This window comes from Molothrus ater, chromosome Z (genome assembly GCF_012460135.2).
Source record: "Molothrus ater isolate BHLD 08-10-18 breed brown headed cowbird chromosome Z, BPBGC_Mater_1.1, whole genome shotgun sequence".
Lineage (NCBI taxonomy): Eukaryota > Metazoa > Chordata > Aves > Passeriformes > Icteridae > Molothrus > Molothrus ater.
Window position 1 is genome coordinate 53,529,642 of NC_050511.2, and position 17,328 is coordinate 53,546,969.

Genomic DNA, 17,328 nt, shown 5'->3' on the forward strand with positions numbered 1-17,328 from the left:
TCTTGCCACCCTCCATTCAGAAACTCATAGACATTGATGAGGTCCCATCTCAGTCGTCTCTTCTTGAAAAGCAGCAGAGTGTGGGTGGATTTCGGACAGCACACGGGCTGAGCTGCGCTGCCAGTGCGGGTCATGGGGGCTCGCTCAGGCAGGGTCAGGAAGGCCGAGTCAGGGGGGCCGGGTCGGGGGTCCCGGCCAGGCCGGCCAGCGGGGCCGGGGCGGAGCGGGGCGGGGCGGGGGGCGCGGGCGCAGCGCCGCCAATGGCCGCGGGCGGGCGGGGCGCGGCCGCCATTGCCCCGTCCCCCCGCGCTGGCGGCCGCCGGCCATGCTGGGGCTTCGCCGCGCTTTCGCTGCGCTGCTGCCGCTGCCGAGGGCAGGGTCGCCGCCGGCCGCCGCCATGTCCACGCTGCTGATCAGCCAGGAGCGCTACGCGTGGCTGCGGGAGCTGGGGCTGCAGGAGGAGAACCCGGGCGTGTACAACGGGCGCTGGGGCGGCCGCGGGCAGGTGCGGGGGGCGCGGGGGTGGGGGGCGGCGGGGCCTCGGGGGTCGCGCCCCGTCCCCTGGGGGAAGGGGCCCTGCCGCTCATCGCTCTCGTCCTGCTCTAGGTGGTGACCACGTACTGCCCCGCCAACAACGAGCCCATCGCCAGCGTCCGGCAGGTGAGCGCGGCCGGGGGCAGCACCGGCGCGGCGGGGACGGGCGGGAGCCGCCCGCGGGCCCCGTCACCGGAGCGGGGCGTCCTGGGGCCTTGGTTTGGGCGCTGCCCCTGCCCGCCACCCGGATGGCGAAGGGCACGAGACTCCCGATTCCACCTCAGGGTCCGTGGGATGTTGAGTCCAGGGCGGCCGCTGGTGCTCGTCGCAGCGAGGGCCTACTGCTGGCAATATGCCTGCGGCTTTCCTGGGAAGAAAAACAGTCTGCCTTTTTCTTTTTTTTTCTTTTTTTTTTTTTTCCTTTTTTTTTTAACTTCTTGTCTCTCCAGCCCTCCGCCTCGCACTCTTGCAAGCGTTGTTGGGAAGAGCAAGGGCTCCTCCCTTCCCTTTTCGTTTGTCCTGAGGGAAGTTGCAGAATAGGAGCAGATTGTGCCTATTTAGTAGGGATGAGAGGCCTGGGAGCAAGTAGTTAGGAGAGCAACCTGACATTCAAGTAGTAAATTTGTGAATGTTTTTACTGTAAGAATAGCACTATTGTAGTAATCCTTTTGTGTATTAGGACTCAACTAACCCTTGATGTGCCCAGTGATGCTGATGGAGTAGGACATATTTATATATGTGTGTATGTATGTATAGATACAAACATATATAAAACCGTTATTCTATATGGAGCTTCCTCTAACACCTGAATGAAAATTTCTGCTTGTGTTTTTTTTCCTTTCTTTTTTTTTTTTTCTTTCTTTTGTTTTGTTTTGTTTGTTTTGGTTTTGGGTGGGTTTTTTGGGGGGGTTTTTTGGTGTTTTTTTTTTTTTAATTTAGGCAGCACATGTGCTTTTCATTGACAGTGGCTTCAGATAATTTATAATATTGGATCCAAATTGTGTCAAGTTACAAGCATCCTATAAAAGTCGCATCCTGTAGTGCAAGTACTCTCTATAAAAATATCTTGAGTTGGATGCAGAAGCTTTTTTGTGGCATTTCTTTTGGGGATTTGATTTTCCTAACTTTGATTTGCTTCTTCATGTAGGGTAATTTGGAGGATTATGAAGAAACAGTAAAGAAGGCTAAAGAGGCATGGAAGGTCTGGGCTGATGTAAGTTAATGGAGATTTCTCTTTTATTACAGATCTCTGGCAGAGACAGGCTATTAAATTGCCCCATAAAGTGAAGGTGTAAAAATGTATTCATACTGTGTGTGGTGCATTAGCGCAAAATTCTGCAATGGAGACCTCAAGAAACAAACCCAGATAGTTTGTGTGTGATACTATTGAGGTACAAAGATGAGAGCATTGACTTGTGGGATGTGTTTGTTTTGAATACCCTGGCAGATTTACCAAGGCTTGTGCTTGTGTGCTGTTGCCAACAGGTCTGTTGAAGTTCAGAAACCTTGTGGCAAGTAAACTGTCCCTGTGCATGTTTCACTTCCTGTTGCCCCCTCTTCTGGGAGAGAACTGTGGAGTATTTGGAGGAGTAACTTGTGTCGATCTTCTTGTTCTCCTGGTGTGGGAAGAACTGCTGGTTATAAGCATGGGGTTTTTTGTTTCACCTGCTGTCTTGGTATTTCACAGAACAGCGGTGTGGTTCAAAAGCATTGGTGTTACGTTGTATATAATAGCTAAGCTATTTTTCCTCAGCAAGCTGTAGTTCCCCATGCAGCCCTACCAGCTGTGTCCAGCCAGCACCCATTCTGTTGATGGCTGTACCAGGCTTGGTTCTTACAGCTGTTGTTTCTTTGGTAGAAGCTGAAACCTGGATTTCAAAAGGTGATGTGCACTCTATGTTTTAGCCAGCAAAACACCTTGTCTGAAGACAAAGTTTAGGATAAACAAAACAACTTTCTCAGGATATGTTAGTGTGGTTTTTTGTTACAATTTGTGAGTATAATGTTGGTAGCTCATAACATGTTCGGCAATAATCTGAAAGCAATCCAACAGATAAAGAATCAACACATCAAATGTTTCTTGAAGGCTTTTCCTCAAAGCTATTTGTTATTAATTTGTGAACTTTGCTGTTTGTAATGAGCTTATTTGAAAGATATTGCCTGTAAAGAGATATGCTTGCATGGTTTATGCATTTTTCCTCAGTCTTGTTTTTATAGAGAATTGCTTGCATATAGTTTGCAAATTGATCTTGGCTATTGATTATTATTTACCATACTGGTACCACATTAAAAAAATATATTAAGAGTTGGTGTATGAGCTTAATGTTTTCATGATTGAGGTTTTTGTGTGTCTTAATTTCTGCTAACAAGGTAAATGTCGTACTAAAAGGAAGTTTGAAAGTGTGTTATTAAGTACACTTCAAGGCTCAGAAACCAGTAAGTGCACTTTTATGAAAAATGCTTATTTCTTGAGATGCAGCTGATTGGTTGCATTGGGGGTGATGTAGTTGAACAGCAGTAAGAGAATTAATCTGAATGCTTTTGTCAATATTTAGTGAAACTGAAGTTTTGAACAGACAAAATGTTTGTACTGCTATCAGTCTCTGAGGCAGAAAACAGTTTCTTGTAAAGCAGCGCACATGATAAAAATGAACAAGTAACAGCAATCAGTGCTTGCTTAATACAAGGACAGAAAACTAGCAATATATATACAGCAGGAGTTACAGATTTTCAATCTCACATAGATTCTTCTGGGTTTTTTTACTAGATCCCTGCACCTAAACGTGGAGAAATAGTGCGACAGATTGGTGATGCCCTGAGACAAAAAATCAAAGTTCTAGGAAGCTTGGTAAGGTATTTTCAGAAGTAGCCTACATTTTTTGGGGGTGAGGGTGAGCGGTATGTCAAAACTGGTTTTTTTCAGTAATACTAAGTTTTCTCTGCAATACTAACCTTAGTAATTGTTAAGTAATTGCTGTTAGTGCCATTAGCATGCCTAATTAACTTTTAATTTTAAAAAGAAGAAAAAAAAATCATTATGGCATAGGAATGGCATGAAGCTGTGTCAGCTGAGAGTTTGGTTACTTGTTGAGAAAAGGCTCTTCACCCAGAGGATGTTTGGGCACTGAACAGGCTCCCCAGGGAAGTGGTCACAGCACCAAGCCTGACTGAGCTCAAGAGGCAGTTGGCAATGCTCTCAGGCACATGGTGTGATTCCTGGAGAGAGTGCTGGGCCAGGAGCTGGACTTGATCCTTGTGGGTCCCTTTGAGCTCAGGATATTCTGTGATTCTGTGAATTGACAATTTATAATAGGAAAAGAAAGTTTATTATGGGCTTCTCTGGGATGAGTGGTACACCGGCTTTTTTCCCTCCTGTCTATCAGACAGGGCACTTCCTCATACTAAAAGTATCTTGAAAAAACCTTTCTCTAATACACAGCTTTTAACTTTGAGCTCTTTCTGGTGATCTGCAGGATTTTGCCAAGTGACATGTGGAAATATGAGGCTTCAGAAGTTGAGATGGTCTTAATGAGATGATCTTGCAGTGCTGTGCAGGACATGAAGGCTGAAGGACCACTCCTTTAAAACTCTTGCTTTACTCCTTTTCTTGCTAGGGAAGAAAAGGAGTCAAGTGGGGAACTTCCACTTTCTTTTTGCAGGGCTTGCCTGTCTGTGCTGCTGTTCAGAAACAGCTGTCAGTGAATAACTCCGCGTGTAGTCAAGCCCATATTGTTAACCTTCAAAACCTTGTTCTGCTGTTTCCCTTGATGTTGTCTCCTCAGCACAGTTTCTGTTGTGGAATTAGAGTGCTAATATACTTCTGTATTCAAAAACAATAGAGCTTCCCTGATGAGTGTGGAATACAGAAGTTTGTTCTCTATTCTTGACCAAAACTTACATCTTCTTGCCATATTTCCTTAGTTTTCCCAAACAGATAATATGTGTGTTCAGCTCTGCTAGGATTGGGGATGAATTTCAGGGTGAAAGAAGTGCAGTAGGTATTCAGGTTTTAGGAATTTGCCTGACTTTAGGATATGTAAAAAGGAGCTGTATAGAAACTCATCTTTCTCATACACTGTAGGAAATTTCCAGCCTCACCTTGCCATGCCCTGATGAAGTATCCAGGTGTTTCTACTGCACTTACAGACCCACTGCTGTGTTTCTTAGTAGATATGTCTGATGCTGCTCTGTTTTTGGTCACAGATAAGGACTGTTCCTTCTGTCTTGAGATAACCACAGGCATCAGAGAAATACAGTTAGTCGTCTTTATGTTAACTTTCACATGGAGAGAAAAATCCTGTGGAAATCCTTTGAACTTCATTCATCATTTAACAGCCTTTTTAAAGTACAGTCATCACTGTAAAGTGGCAGGTGTTATCTGTATGAAGTCCACATCTAGCTGTCAGAGCATGACCACAAAACTGCATGGAGATAAGTAGGTGATTTTTCAGTTCCCAAATTTTGAGATTTTCTCATTTCTGGATGGCAATATCTTCAAATACCAGATTATTCTTACTGATATATTTCAACGGAGTAAGTCTAACATAATTTTAAGAGAAGGATGTAGTTTAAGGTCAACTTCAGAAAAAAAAAAACAATAAATTGATCCTAAACATCCCAGGTTACTAAAATACTAAGCATGTAAAAGCATTTTCAGCAGTGCCTGCAAATGAAATCTTTCAAATTTGCTTTGAAATATTGTAAAATGAGTAGTTTGCTTATGAAAAATGTAAGTGGCTGTTTTCTTTTGCTGGAGCAGAGTAATCCCTCTTTTTCAACTTGTTCCTTGCCTGGCCCACAATGCAGGCAAGCCTGCTGATGTAAATCCAAGATATTGTTGATAAAAACATATCATTAGTATTGGACCCTCCTATCAGTAGTTTTTTAAAAATTTTTCTCCATTAATTTCCTTTTCTAATTTCTTCCTGTTGTACTGGGATATGACCCTTGTCCAGTCGTCTAGTGTGTTGTTTCTTTAAGTTCTGAATAACTGGGGAAGAGGTGAATCTCCTAATGAAAAAGTGTGTGTTAAAATCTTACTTGATCAGCAGATACACCTGACATTAAGTGGAGACAAAATACATTAGGGATCCAAGGGAATTTTATAAAAAAGTTTGTCTTACTCTGAATTTTTTCAGGTCTCTTTAGAAATGGGAAAGATTTTTGTCGAGGGTGTTGGAGAAGTGCAGGAGTATGTTGACGTCTGTGACTATGCTGTTGGTTTGTCCCGAATGATTGGTGGACCTATTTTGCCTTCAGAAAGTAAGTATGTGTTATTTTTTTGGTTTTGTTTGTGGAGTTTTTTTGTTTGTGTTTGGTGTTTTTTTCTTAAAAGAAATTAAGATATGGAGGTGTTACTTAAATATACGGTCTTGTAGTGCATCAAGATCTCTGTTCTGTGTGTTATTTAGGGAGCTTTAGGAATAGATGTGGTGGGCAGTAGTGCCAGCTATTGAAGTACCTAATGAAGTGACAGATAAGCAAGTCAGTCCATCCATTTTCTCTGTTCTTTGAAGCATTAGATTCTCTTTGGTTTTTTAATTGATGAAAGGTAGTAGAGAAAAGTATGTAAAAAGTTTTGAAGTGTACTTAGAAAGGAGAGACATCCTTGTCAGTTATTGATTACCACAAGTCATCATTATGTTTAAAATAATAAAACTTTGTTGTCAGATCATTAGCTTTTTACACAATCTAGCTAACCTTGATCCAGGTAAGCTGCAGGACACAAATAACACAGCTCTTTGCAAGCTAAGCCTATGGTGGACTGAAGAGTGATGCTAGGTTTCTTGCTTACATATTTTCCCTTTTTAGAAAAACCCCAGACATTAAATGGATGAAAACTGCATTATGTTGTGGCTTTGCTTTCAGGACCTGGCCATGCCCTTATAGAGCAGTGGAATCCTGTTGGGCTGGTGGGAGTCATCACGGCCTTCAACTTCCCCGTGGCAGTTTATGGGTGGAACAGCGCGATTGCAATGATCTGTGGAAACGCTTGCCTCTGGTAAGAGCTAGCTGTCCACCTTGCTAACAGTATTCTTAAATTGGGAAGCTGTTAACTCAGGCATGAAATTGCTATTGAGTGTCAGGTGTTTCTGGATATTTGATTCTATCTAGTGTAGGCGTAAATCATTTTTAGTCAGAGCTTTTTTTAATTTTGTGGTAACCTCTTTTTTGAGGTACTATGGTGCAGATCCATCCAGGACTTAGCCAAATGGCCTATGAATGAAGAACCCAGAGTGAGGTCTTGCAGCAGTGGCAGTTAATATATTCCAAGTTGGTACAGCTAAGATTAAAAATCTAAATAAGTAGCTTTACTTTCTCTCCTATCTCCTAGTTTGCTTTCATCTACCTCCTTCATTCTGAAGTCTGGCCTAGCCATTGTCTACATGGATTTCAGTAGAAGTTCTGAATGCTCAGCTGCAGAAGGAAATGCTTGAGTTCCTGTCTTAATTTGTACCTGAAAACCAGCCTAATCAAAGAGTGCTGTAGATCAGAGACCCTAAAAATTGCTCATTTTAATTATTTCTTATTCTTAAAGAATTAAATAAGAAGATAATGTAAATTTTTTTTCCCTTTCTAGGAAGGGTGCTCCTACAACATCCCTTGTTAGTGTTGCTGTTACAAAGTGAGTTCTGGTTTCTTTGATCTTCATCTCAATAAAAAGGAGAACTTCTCCAAAGAATAAATTTCATAGCGATACTTCCTTTAGGTTTATTGTTACTTTATATCAACATTTTGAATACTTACTGTGCATTACACATAACATTTATTTTAAAATGCTAAATAAAAGTAGGTCCCTTAAAATAGGTAATTACTAAGTCTTGTAGATCTAATATTAACTCCTGAGAACAATTACCCCAAACCACTACTACCCCAAAAACCCCCAGACAGTTCTAATGGTTCATTCCCCATTTGCACTTGTCAGAAATCTCTAACATTTTTACATCTTTGATTCCAGGATAATTGCAAAAGTCTTGGAGGATAACAAGTTGCCTGGAGCAATCTGCTCTCTGGTTTGTGGTGGAGCAGACATTGGGTAGGTAATATTTCTTGTGTTTTGTGAACGTTTATAAATGGAAAAAAATATTCTTTTGAGGTATTTGTGAAGTTATTCTAGTCTCTAGGAATACACATGTTGCCATGATTTTTATCAGCTGGTCTGAAACTCTGGCTCAAGTCCTGCATTAAATATAATACATATGTCTACTTGCTGTTGTGAGATCAGCTGCAAACAAAGAACTTGTCAGATATTTAATGAAGAGGCATGACTAAGTTTATATTCCACTTCTGCATATGCTTACACCCAAAGAGTACAGCTAATATTAGGTTCCCTTACCATGTTCTTGAGAGTTTTCAATGTATAGTGCCTTTTAGATTAGTTGTGGAGGAGAATAATTCCCCTTTTCCATGTTTGTGAAGAACTCTGCACTTGCTCATAGATGTGTATCTGTGCTTGGAAGCTGTACAATCGGAATCACTTTGCTTGATTTTTACTATGAGGAAATCCCCAGTACAAATGTATATTCAGATATATCTTTTGAGTATTTTAAGAGAAGGCAAAGCATATGGCAAACATTAAAAAAGTCATAGATTTGCATGTTTTCTTGTGGATCATAACAATTGGAACTAATCTCACAATATACTTTAGACTGAATGTCAGTGTTACTACAGGTGATGCTTTTTTGGCCTGAAAAGGTGGATGGAAACAGCCTTGTTCCTTTTTTTCTGGCTAAGGGGAAGCTTTCCTGCCATTAGCTCAGTTGCCTGATGTTTCAAAGAAACTCTAGCTTTAAAGCTCTCCCTGGTTGAAGCTGATGTATGTGGAAGGTGCAAGCTGCTTTTCTGTCTGCATTTCTTTTGTTGAACACAGTGCTTTGTGTCCCATTGTGCAGGACAGCAATGGCTAGAGATGAGAGAATGGACCTCTTGTCCTTCACTGGCAGCACAAAAGTGGGCAAACAAGTAGCACTTATGGTTCAGGAGAGATTTGGTGAGTGTGTGGGTTCTTCTCTATTTATTTCCATGTTTGGTGAAGGCAGCAGTGCCCCATAAGATTTTAAAATAACAGTAACACAGTTTTCAGCTGTGTTACCTTTTTTTTTTTTGTCTTGGATAAATGGGAGTTTCAAACTGCTCATAGATACATACGGCATTTTCAGTTAGTTCTGTTGCAATTCAGGTTTTTTTTCCAGTTTATCTGCAAATCCATAGTCTTACAATTAGTGTGAGGAGAGGTGTAGTGGTGTCCATTAGTGTTTAGTTGTATGGGGATTCTTAGGGTGAACAACCAGGGCTGATGGTCTTTTGCCAATGTGAATAGAATACATGAATACAGTCCCCCTCACCTTTTACTCCTGATAAATATAATGATGATTTTGGAGGTGCTGTTTTTGTTGCAGATATTTAAAAGTGTACAGGCAAGAATCTCAGCTGCTAGATTCTTACTTCTTAGTTTATGAGCAGCACCTTGCAAACATATTTTTTTGTTTTATACGTTTGAAGTTCATGCAAGTGTAAAAAAGCCCCCCAGAAACCAGAACAGATAGCAAATATTCACCCAGATGCAGGTTGTGATTTTTAGTCTCAGATTGTAGATAAACAGAAATAAATGAGCTTAGTTGAATTTTGTGTGCATTTTGATCTTTGTAGGACCTTATTCTTTATCTATGTCATACTATTTATGCTGCAACTTTTTCCTGTTTCAATTTTTTTCTTTCCAGTGCTATTTTTGCCTGTCTTTTTAAACTTCATTGTGTCATAGCTGCTGGGCACGTATCTTCATGACATGTGATAGATGTAGTATTTGGTGTAATTTTCTGCTTTGGCTAGACTGTGATCTCTAAAATGTTTTGTTTATCCTTAAAAATATGTTTCATGAAGCTTAGCTCTAGTTAGAGGTAGTCTCATTGACTGAGGTACAATGAATACATGTGGCCATGGTATAACTTATTTTTTTGTGTTTTTCATTAGGTCGAAGCCTGCTGGAATTGGGAGGAAACAATGCCATTATTGGTAATATGCTGTAGAAATTTAGTCCCATAGATGATATTTGGAAGCTAGTATTCATAGCAAATATTCATAGCTAATTGTCACTTTTTTTTGTTTATTTGTTTCCCCCCCAGCCCTGGGCTTTTAAAAGTACATCTAGTTTGTGTAGAATAATAGAATGTTGTGGGATTTTTCTGTCTTTGGTATTGTGAGGGAGCAGTGTTTTGAGACAAAAAGTAAGATTCCAAGGTCTCTTAAGTAATCAGTGTTGAAGAGGAGAATGAGAGAAGCAGTAAGCTTCAATAATGGGTTGTGGACAATGTTAAACTAAGTAAGTTTGATTATAGGATAGTTTTAGTTGTAGAATCATTAAGGGAAAGACCTTTAAGATTGACTTTAGCTCTTAACCCAGCAACAGCATATTTATCACTAAACCATGTCGCCATGTGCCTCATACCTTCTGGATGCTTCCATCCATAATAACTCCACCATTTTCCTGGGAAATGCCTGTCTGCACTTTATATATAATCTTGTGAACACTACACTTTTAGCATTTTAGAGTATAAGTATATATATATATATAAAGTATAAGGTCCTCATGATACTTGAAAGAAAAGCATAAAGGTATTTATTTCAGTAGCACATTTTTCAGGTTTAAGTACCTTAGGGTATGATCCAGTTCCTAGAAAAACAACAAATACTACAAGGCTGAACAACATTGCAGAAAGAATATATAAGCTCAATAAATACCTAAATTGCTGTCCTGTTGTGCTGTTGCCTTTTGTTTCACCTTTCTAATATTCTGGACAAATGTGCTTATTTACATATATATAGTCTTTTGAAGTACAAACATGATGCTACATCATCTACTCTTTTGAAAATCACATTTGAGCAGATCCTTCTTTTTTTCTATGCTGCTTTGTAGCCAGCAGTATAAACTTGTTTTATGCTTGAAAATTGTTTATTTTTTAATGTTAAAGTCCTGGTTTTTTGGGAATTGACTTTGAATGATCACATAATCATTGTTTGGCTGGACTTCATCCCAAACTTCATAAAGGTTTTGGATGCTTAAGAGACTTTTTTTGGGACCGGTTAAGCCAAGTGATATTTTGGGGATTGTTTGAGCTTTATAAAGCATCTCAATGTCTTCTAGCCAGATGTATTTGTTCAGCTCATTGTACATTTTATATTACTGTACACCTGTGTGTTTTAGCTGTGTTTTTTGCAAGGCCATGTGGATACACTTTATGATTGTTACTTTATGCTGATAAACTTCTCAGTGAGGGACAGATTGGAGAAATGGCAAGAAATTGCTTGTGGTTTCCTGAATTAAAGGAAGCTAGAATTATTTGCAAGCTTTATTGCAAAAGGCTCCCTTCAGTAGTTCAAACCTATAGTTATGTCCAATTGCATGTGACTAATTCCAGCTACAGAGAAATAGTAGGAGTTTCAAGGTGTTTCTTTGTATCTTACCATGTGCTGTGCAACTGTTCCAACTACTGCAACTATTCCTAAAGATTCTTGACCAACCTGTCAGTTTCTAATATTGTTTAGCATCTTAAGTCTTGTGAACTGCCTGTTTACTCCAGTAACATGCTCATATTTTAATTTTTTTTAAAGTGTTTGAAGACGCAGATCTGAACCTAGTCATTCCATCTGCTCTATTTGCTGCTGTGGGAACAGCAGGTCAGAGGTGCACAACTGCTAGAAGGCTGGTGAGTAAATGTGTATTGTCTGGTTTGGGTAGCTCTGAATTTGAACTTAATTCCAGATTGGCTCAGAAAATGACTAACAACTCCTAATATTGTGAAGAGCAACAAATAATATTTGAAACATGCTTTTATTTTTTCAAAAAAAGTATGTGAGGAAAATAAGAACATAGTTTTATTCCAGTGTAATTCTAGCTCTAAACATTTTCTTTGTATGTATTTCTAAATGTGTTTTAAGTCAGGAAAATAGTACTTGGCAAAGTTCTGTATTTCTGTTTTCATTGCCAGAGCTTTGCTTGTGACTGCTACAAATTTTGGTTCAGTGTTTATATTGCAGCAAAGCAAGGGGGTGTGTGTTACCTACTTTGTTATTAATTCTTAGCCAATCGTTTTCAACAAATTCAACAGTGTTATAGTGTCATTGTCTGTCTTGTCACTGTTGGGTTGATTCAGTAAATATTAGGTAAAATGGATGGGGGTAAATTGATTCAGGTGTATTGGATGGGCAGTGATTCCTCAAACTGGAGCAATAAAATTTCTGGAATGTTTGTTCTAGAATACTAAACTGAAATGTTTACAGTGCACATTGATAGTACTGATCTGAGATGGGGTAAAATTAAAACAGATTTTTGTTTCTTGGCTTGTTTTAAATTTTTATGATGAAGATTTTATATCTTCATTTTCTGGTGTTAGTGCTGTTTCAGAGGCCTTGGCCTCTGTCTCTTTTTAATTTTTGGATTTGCTGAATATGAACAACAGTATTTCCATTCTTTCATTCAGCCCCCTTCAAAGGGCAGTAGTACTTCAGGAGTAGTTACATAGGCTGCGCTATCTTACAACTTTCTTACCGTGTTTTAGTTTCTCCATGAAAGCATCCATGATGAGGTGGTGGCAAAGCTTGCCAAGGCTTATGCCCAGGTCCGCATCGGTGATCCATGGGATTGTAAGTAGCTATTTCCATCTCATGGGTTTAGGAAACAAGTTGCTGTTGGTTTCTTTCTGTTTAAATTCTGAAGTGATTATAGATCCAAATTATCTAAGTTTAGCAATTTACCAGGGGGTGGAAATAGCTGGTTTCATTTAGAATACAGACTCAGAAAGGAAGATGAAGAGTCTGGCTAATACTGCTCATCCTGGACAGATTAAACAGTTAATTCTAAGATAAGAATATTTGCAAACATACACAGTCTTGATTCTAAATCTTTTTCAGCTGACACTCTGTATGGGCCTCTTCATACCAAAGAAGCAGTGAAAATGTTCCTTGATGCTGTAGAACAAGCAAAACAACAAGGTGGCTCTGTGGTCTGTGGTGGAAAGGTGATTTAACTTTTTTTTTCCCTGCTACAGGTTGTGCTCTAGGAAAAAAAATACAGTAACATGATAGCTTAGGCTAAACTTGCACTTCTGCTTGTCCTGTCAGCCACTACAGGATGTTTGGTTAGTCAGATTGAGAATTGTTTGAATTGGAATCCTGTCTTCAGGGTAAAGGCAATTCTACTTGGAAGCTACTCTTACACCACTCCCCAGCTGCAAGTGTATTAAATATTAGGCCCCGAATGTTTTGGGGTGTGTCCTGCCTGGCTTCGTCTGGCCTCACTGCTGGACCAAAGGCGGCAGCTGTGGTGTTTTTACCCCAGAGATGCCTTTGGCTGGCTGGGTGCTGCAGCTAGGCACTGGGAACAAATCCAGGCAAAGTAGGAACTCAGTTTACCTCTGGTGGAAAAGGTTCAGGCGACGGTGAAGAGAAAAGAAGCGGGTTCTGCCGTGGAGCTTAAATCCAGAGTTTTATTGTAGCATGGTAGACTTTTGAATGTGGTAACAGCTCTCAGACAGACAGACAGACACCCGGCCGCAAGGTCTCTGTGTCCTTTTAAGCCCTGGGGACAGGGGGAGGGAAGGGACAGGTGAGGGCCAACCAGGTGTGAGGAGGGGAGGGGGCAAGGGATGTGGACGCTAGGACAAACCAATGAGCCCAGGCCTGGGGGGCATCTGCCAATCACACAACGCCTTGCTGGAAGGTGAAGATTAATGGACAGCTCCCAGGCAGGAGGGCAAAGGGGGAGGGGGAAAGGTTGGTGTACCTGAGGGGGATGGGATAGGTGAGACAGGAAACCACACTGCAACACAAGTGATAGTGAAAATAAAAAAAACCCAACATAAACGGTGAATGTCAAACATGTAAAAAAGGAAAATTGCAGTTCTGTCCCTCACAATATCTAGCTTGAGGAAATACTGGAGATACAAGACAACCACTTGTACATCTTAATCATATAGGATGTTTAGTTCTCATTGACTTATTGTTCTGGGGCTTCTTGTCTTTCATTTGCAACCTCTATATACTTTAAAATTCTAAGTAGCTTACAAGTAGGAGAAAGGAAGTTTCAGCTGCTAGACATTACAACTTGATTATATCTTTAGAGGACATAAGTTGTGCTTATATATTTTAAATACTTAAATAAGTAAAATTTAAGTTATTCATCCTATCTGGCCTTCTGTTTCTGATTTCTCAACTGTAGTGGTCAGACCGTGTAAGATTCCTTTTCTACACTAATACTAAGCTGGATGCTGATTGGAACTTACTTGGTTATTTTTTATTTATTTTGAAGGTTATAAATCGCCCTGGGAACTATGTTGAACCAACCATTGTGACTGGCCTTCCTCATAACGCGCCCATTGTCCACACTGAGACGTTTGCCCCCATATTGTATGTGCTGAAATTTAAGGTAAAATAACAGTGGTGAAACAAGTGTCAAGGATGGTAACAGTAGAGTGACAAGAGAGAAATCAGACATGTGTCACATCTATACAGTTGTCCCAGCACTTCAAGAAGTGGTGGCTCTTGTTCTACACTGTGAAATAGCCACTGTGCAACTCAGTGTGTAGCTCTATTTCTGTGAAGAGTGCTGGAGTTACGACAAGATACAGGAACAGATTGCTGTTGCTAGTGTTCATGGTCGATACTGTTCACATCTGTTCAAAAGCAGACTGTGTTCTGTGGAGGTATTGCTGACGTGGCACATATGTATTTGCCCAGTGCCCTTCTGTACATTTGCATTATGGCTGTGGTTTGTTGGGTTTTTTCTCACAGAGCTTCTTTGTAACTGCTTTGCTTTGGATAGTCATGGCTTAACCATTGACACATGCTTCTTCTAGGAGGAAGAGGAGGTTTTTGCCTGGAATAATGAAGTAAAACAAGGTCTTTCCAGCAGTATCTTTACCAAGGATTTGGGAAGGATTTTCCGCTGGCTAGGGTATAATTTAAATTATTATTTTACTTTCCTGAGGTACATAAGATTAGTCTTTCATGTCTTTTGTAAACCTCTGCATAATGCTAGTTGAGCATTTTACAGCCCTCATTTTAGGGAGGTAACCTTTCCTGATCCTAAGGAGGAATTGTACCTTATCTTTGTTTGTAGGCCAAAGGGATCTGACTGTGGCATTGTAAATGTTAACATCCCAACCAGTGGAGCTGAGATTGGAGGTGCTTTTGGTATGTTACTTGTGCTTTGTCAAGGTTCTAATCAGTGAATTTAAATGACTAAATGTGATGATATCAAAGTTAATTTTGAATCATACTGCTTTAGCAGAAAACAGATATTGACAGTTAGATTTAAACTTTTTAAAATAGCTGTATTAGGTTTTTAAAAATTCCATGTGTTATTTCGTTCTCCTCCTCTCCATCAAAGGAATGTCACTCAGATATATATATTCTGGAGGTATTTAAAGATATGGCCAGGTGGAAAACTGTATAAAAGTTTTAATTAAAACAATCTTGGGCAATTCTGTGTCTATTGGTAAGTTTATATAAGATGTATGGCATGTAGCATTATTGTCAGAAAATCCTATAATAAAAAATTTTGCCTTTTTTTCCCTTTTTTTATATACTTAGGGAACTAAGAGGGTGGAAGAAGCATTAACCTTACCATTTAAGCAGTACAAGAACCAGCACATTCTTGTACTCTTGTCTTGTGTTAAGACAAATGTTTTTAAAACAAGGTCCTCTAGTGCCACCATGAAGGAATTTTGAACTCCAGGGAGATATTTTTTTTACGTCAAGCATGAGGAGAGAGCTAGCTGTGTGTGTTGTGTGGGATGGTAATTTAACTCAGATATAGGACAAGGAAAAGGAATCGTTTTTCCCATGTACTTTTATAAAAATGTCTTACCTCGTGGAATTAGTCCAGATTGCCATATCCAAAACCAGGTTTTAATTTAAAATGTTTTTGCTACAGGTGGTGAAAAGCACACTGGTGGGGGAAGAGAATCTGGAAGTGATTCATGGAAACTTTATATGAGACGGTCTACTTGGTAAGACAGACAAATAAATTTAAATTACAGATTAACTTCCCCAAGTTCAAAACATATAAATCTTTGGCTACAAGGCTACTGTCTTTACTGAATGTGAGATAACCATCTATAAGTGTAATTGCTTTTTCTTCACATTCATAGCTAAAAGAGCATTGGAAGGGTTTTTATAAAGACATTTTTTTTAACTTTTCAAAGGAAAAAAATAAGGTGGTTTTGGGATTCCCCCCACCATTGGTTGATTTTAAATTCATCTGAAAAATGCTTGAAACTTGTCAGGAAATACACTGAGTTGCAGCCACAGTGAGGGGCCACCACTATTGCCTCTGGTAGGTGATTCAGCTATATATTGGTTATCTATCCACAAATCTCCTGACAGCCAATAGTGGATGAGCATTAGTGTTCTCTGCTGACTTCCATAGCCCTTACCTGTGCTATCTTTTTTTTTTTTCATGCAAAGACTTATGAACATGAGAAATCCCACCTTGATTTTTCTATCTGGATGTTCTCCTAGTAAGGGATTAAATACATAAAGAGAAGTAAGATCCTCCATAAAGGAAGAGAAAATGACAAATGTTGTCTTTTCCTGTACATGGTTACTATATTGAAAACTGCAGTAAAGTTAGTTCATAATTTTAAGTAGGCAAACTGCTTTAGAGAAGTCTTGTTTAGATATAACAGCTTATACATAAGAAGTGTACTGCACAGTCTGTCGCAGTGATTAAGTCTGGTCTCTAAATTGTTGTTTCTCTTTCAGTACAATCAACTACAGCAAAGATTTGCCCTTGGCTCAAGGAATCAAGTTTCAGTAACAACCTTATGAGTGGCTGTGCTATGAACCATCCTAGAATTTCTGAATCAAGCAGCTCCTAAGCATCATGGGGATAAAAATTAATTATATGAAACCAATTCTGTCAGAAAATCAGCTACTCTTAAATTGCTTCACTTTCTATGAATGTATTTACTAATTAGTCTTCAGATCAGAAGTCTGTGGTCTTTGGGAGGAAGGGAGGGTGACTGAAACTAACCACCTTGGGTCCAGGTGGCCTGGTTAACCTGTTGCCTTAACACTGTATTTCAGTACTAACACTGCCTCTATCCCCTCCACACCTTTTGCTCATATTTCCAGCTACGACATCTGTGTTTCAAGCTGTGTGCCAAGTTTCTTGCAGTACCAGTTACTGGGGGATATTTGGGAACCAGTACAGGGCTATTTTTCAATGAATAAATAAAGGTACATTTTGTGAAATATCTTGGGCTTCTCATTTGTTTTACTCGCTGGTTTTGAGCAGGAATATTCAGAGGACTATCCATTTTCACACACTGAGTTGCTAGCTGGGAAAAGAATCTTTGGGCTAAAAGTTCTGCTTTAGTTTTCCTGCCTCTCCAGAAAGGAGACTTTCAGGATACGTTTGGGAGATAGAGGTCTACTGTAGTGTCTTGGAATCTCATTTAGCACTTGAAGGGGTTACAGCCAATTCAGGTTGTCCATATCAGGTTGTGATACCCTACAAGCAGACTGGCTGGAGATGAGACCTGGAGATGCAGTCAGAGGAAATACTTTTCTAGGGAAAGACATATTGTTTACTTGTGTTTCACCTCAAATGAGAGCTTCTTTTGGCCACTGGAGACCACAGGCAACAACAGCTCATTTAGGAACCTTGCTCAGGACTCAGGATGAGAAGAGACACAGTGCTATTAGACTCTAAATCTATTGGAGATTTTAGATTTCCACAGAGGAATTTCTGAGGATCTTAATGTATTGTTTCTGGGGATTTCTTTTCTTCTCAAT

The 17,328-nt window shown here is 39.9% G+C and overlaps 1 protein-coding gene across 1 annotated transcript; it reads left to right on the plus strand.

Moving 5' to 3' along the window:
• The first annotated feature begins 315 nt into the window (after positions 1 to 315).
• ALDH7A1 (aldehyde dehydrogenase 7 family member A1) lies at positions 316 to 16,787 on the plus strand. The gene is made up of 18 exons (XM_036403542.2): positions 316 to 505; positions 607 to 660; positions 1,682 to 1,747; positions 3,302 to 3,382; positions 5,673 to 5,796; positions 6,403 to 6,535; positions 7,115 to 7,159; positions 7,493 to 7,570; positions 8,427 to 8,524; positions 9,505 to 9,546; positions 11,143 to 11,237; positions 12,090 to 12,174; positions 12,442 to 12,548; positions 13,838 to 13,954; positions 14,385 to 14,482; positions 14,648 to 14,721; positions 15,464 to 15,539; positions 16,294 to 16,787. Exons 1-18 carry the CDS (start codon positions 326 to 328, stop codon positions 16,346 to 16,348), a joined length of 1,608 nt encoding a protein of 535 aa, XP_036259435.1. The 5' UTR covers positions 316 to 325; the 3' UTR covers positions 16,349 to 16,787.
• Positions 16,788 to 17,328: the final 541 nt, after the last annotated feature.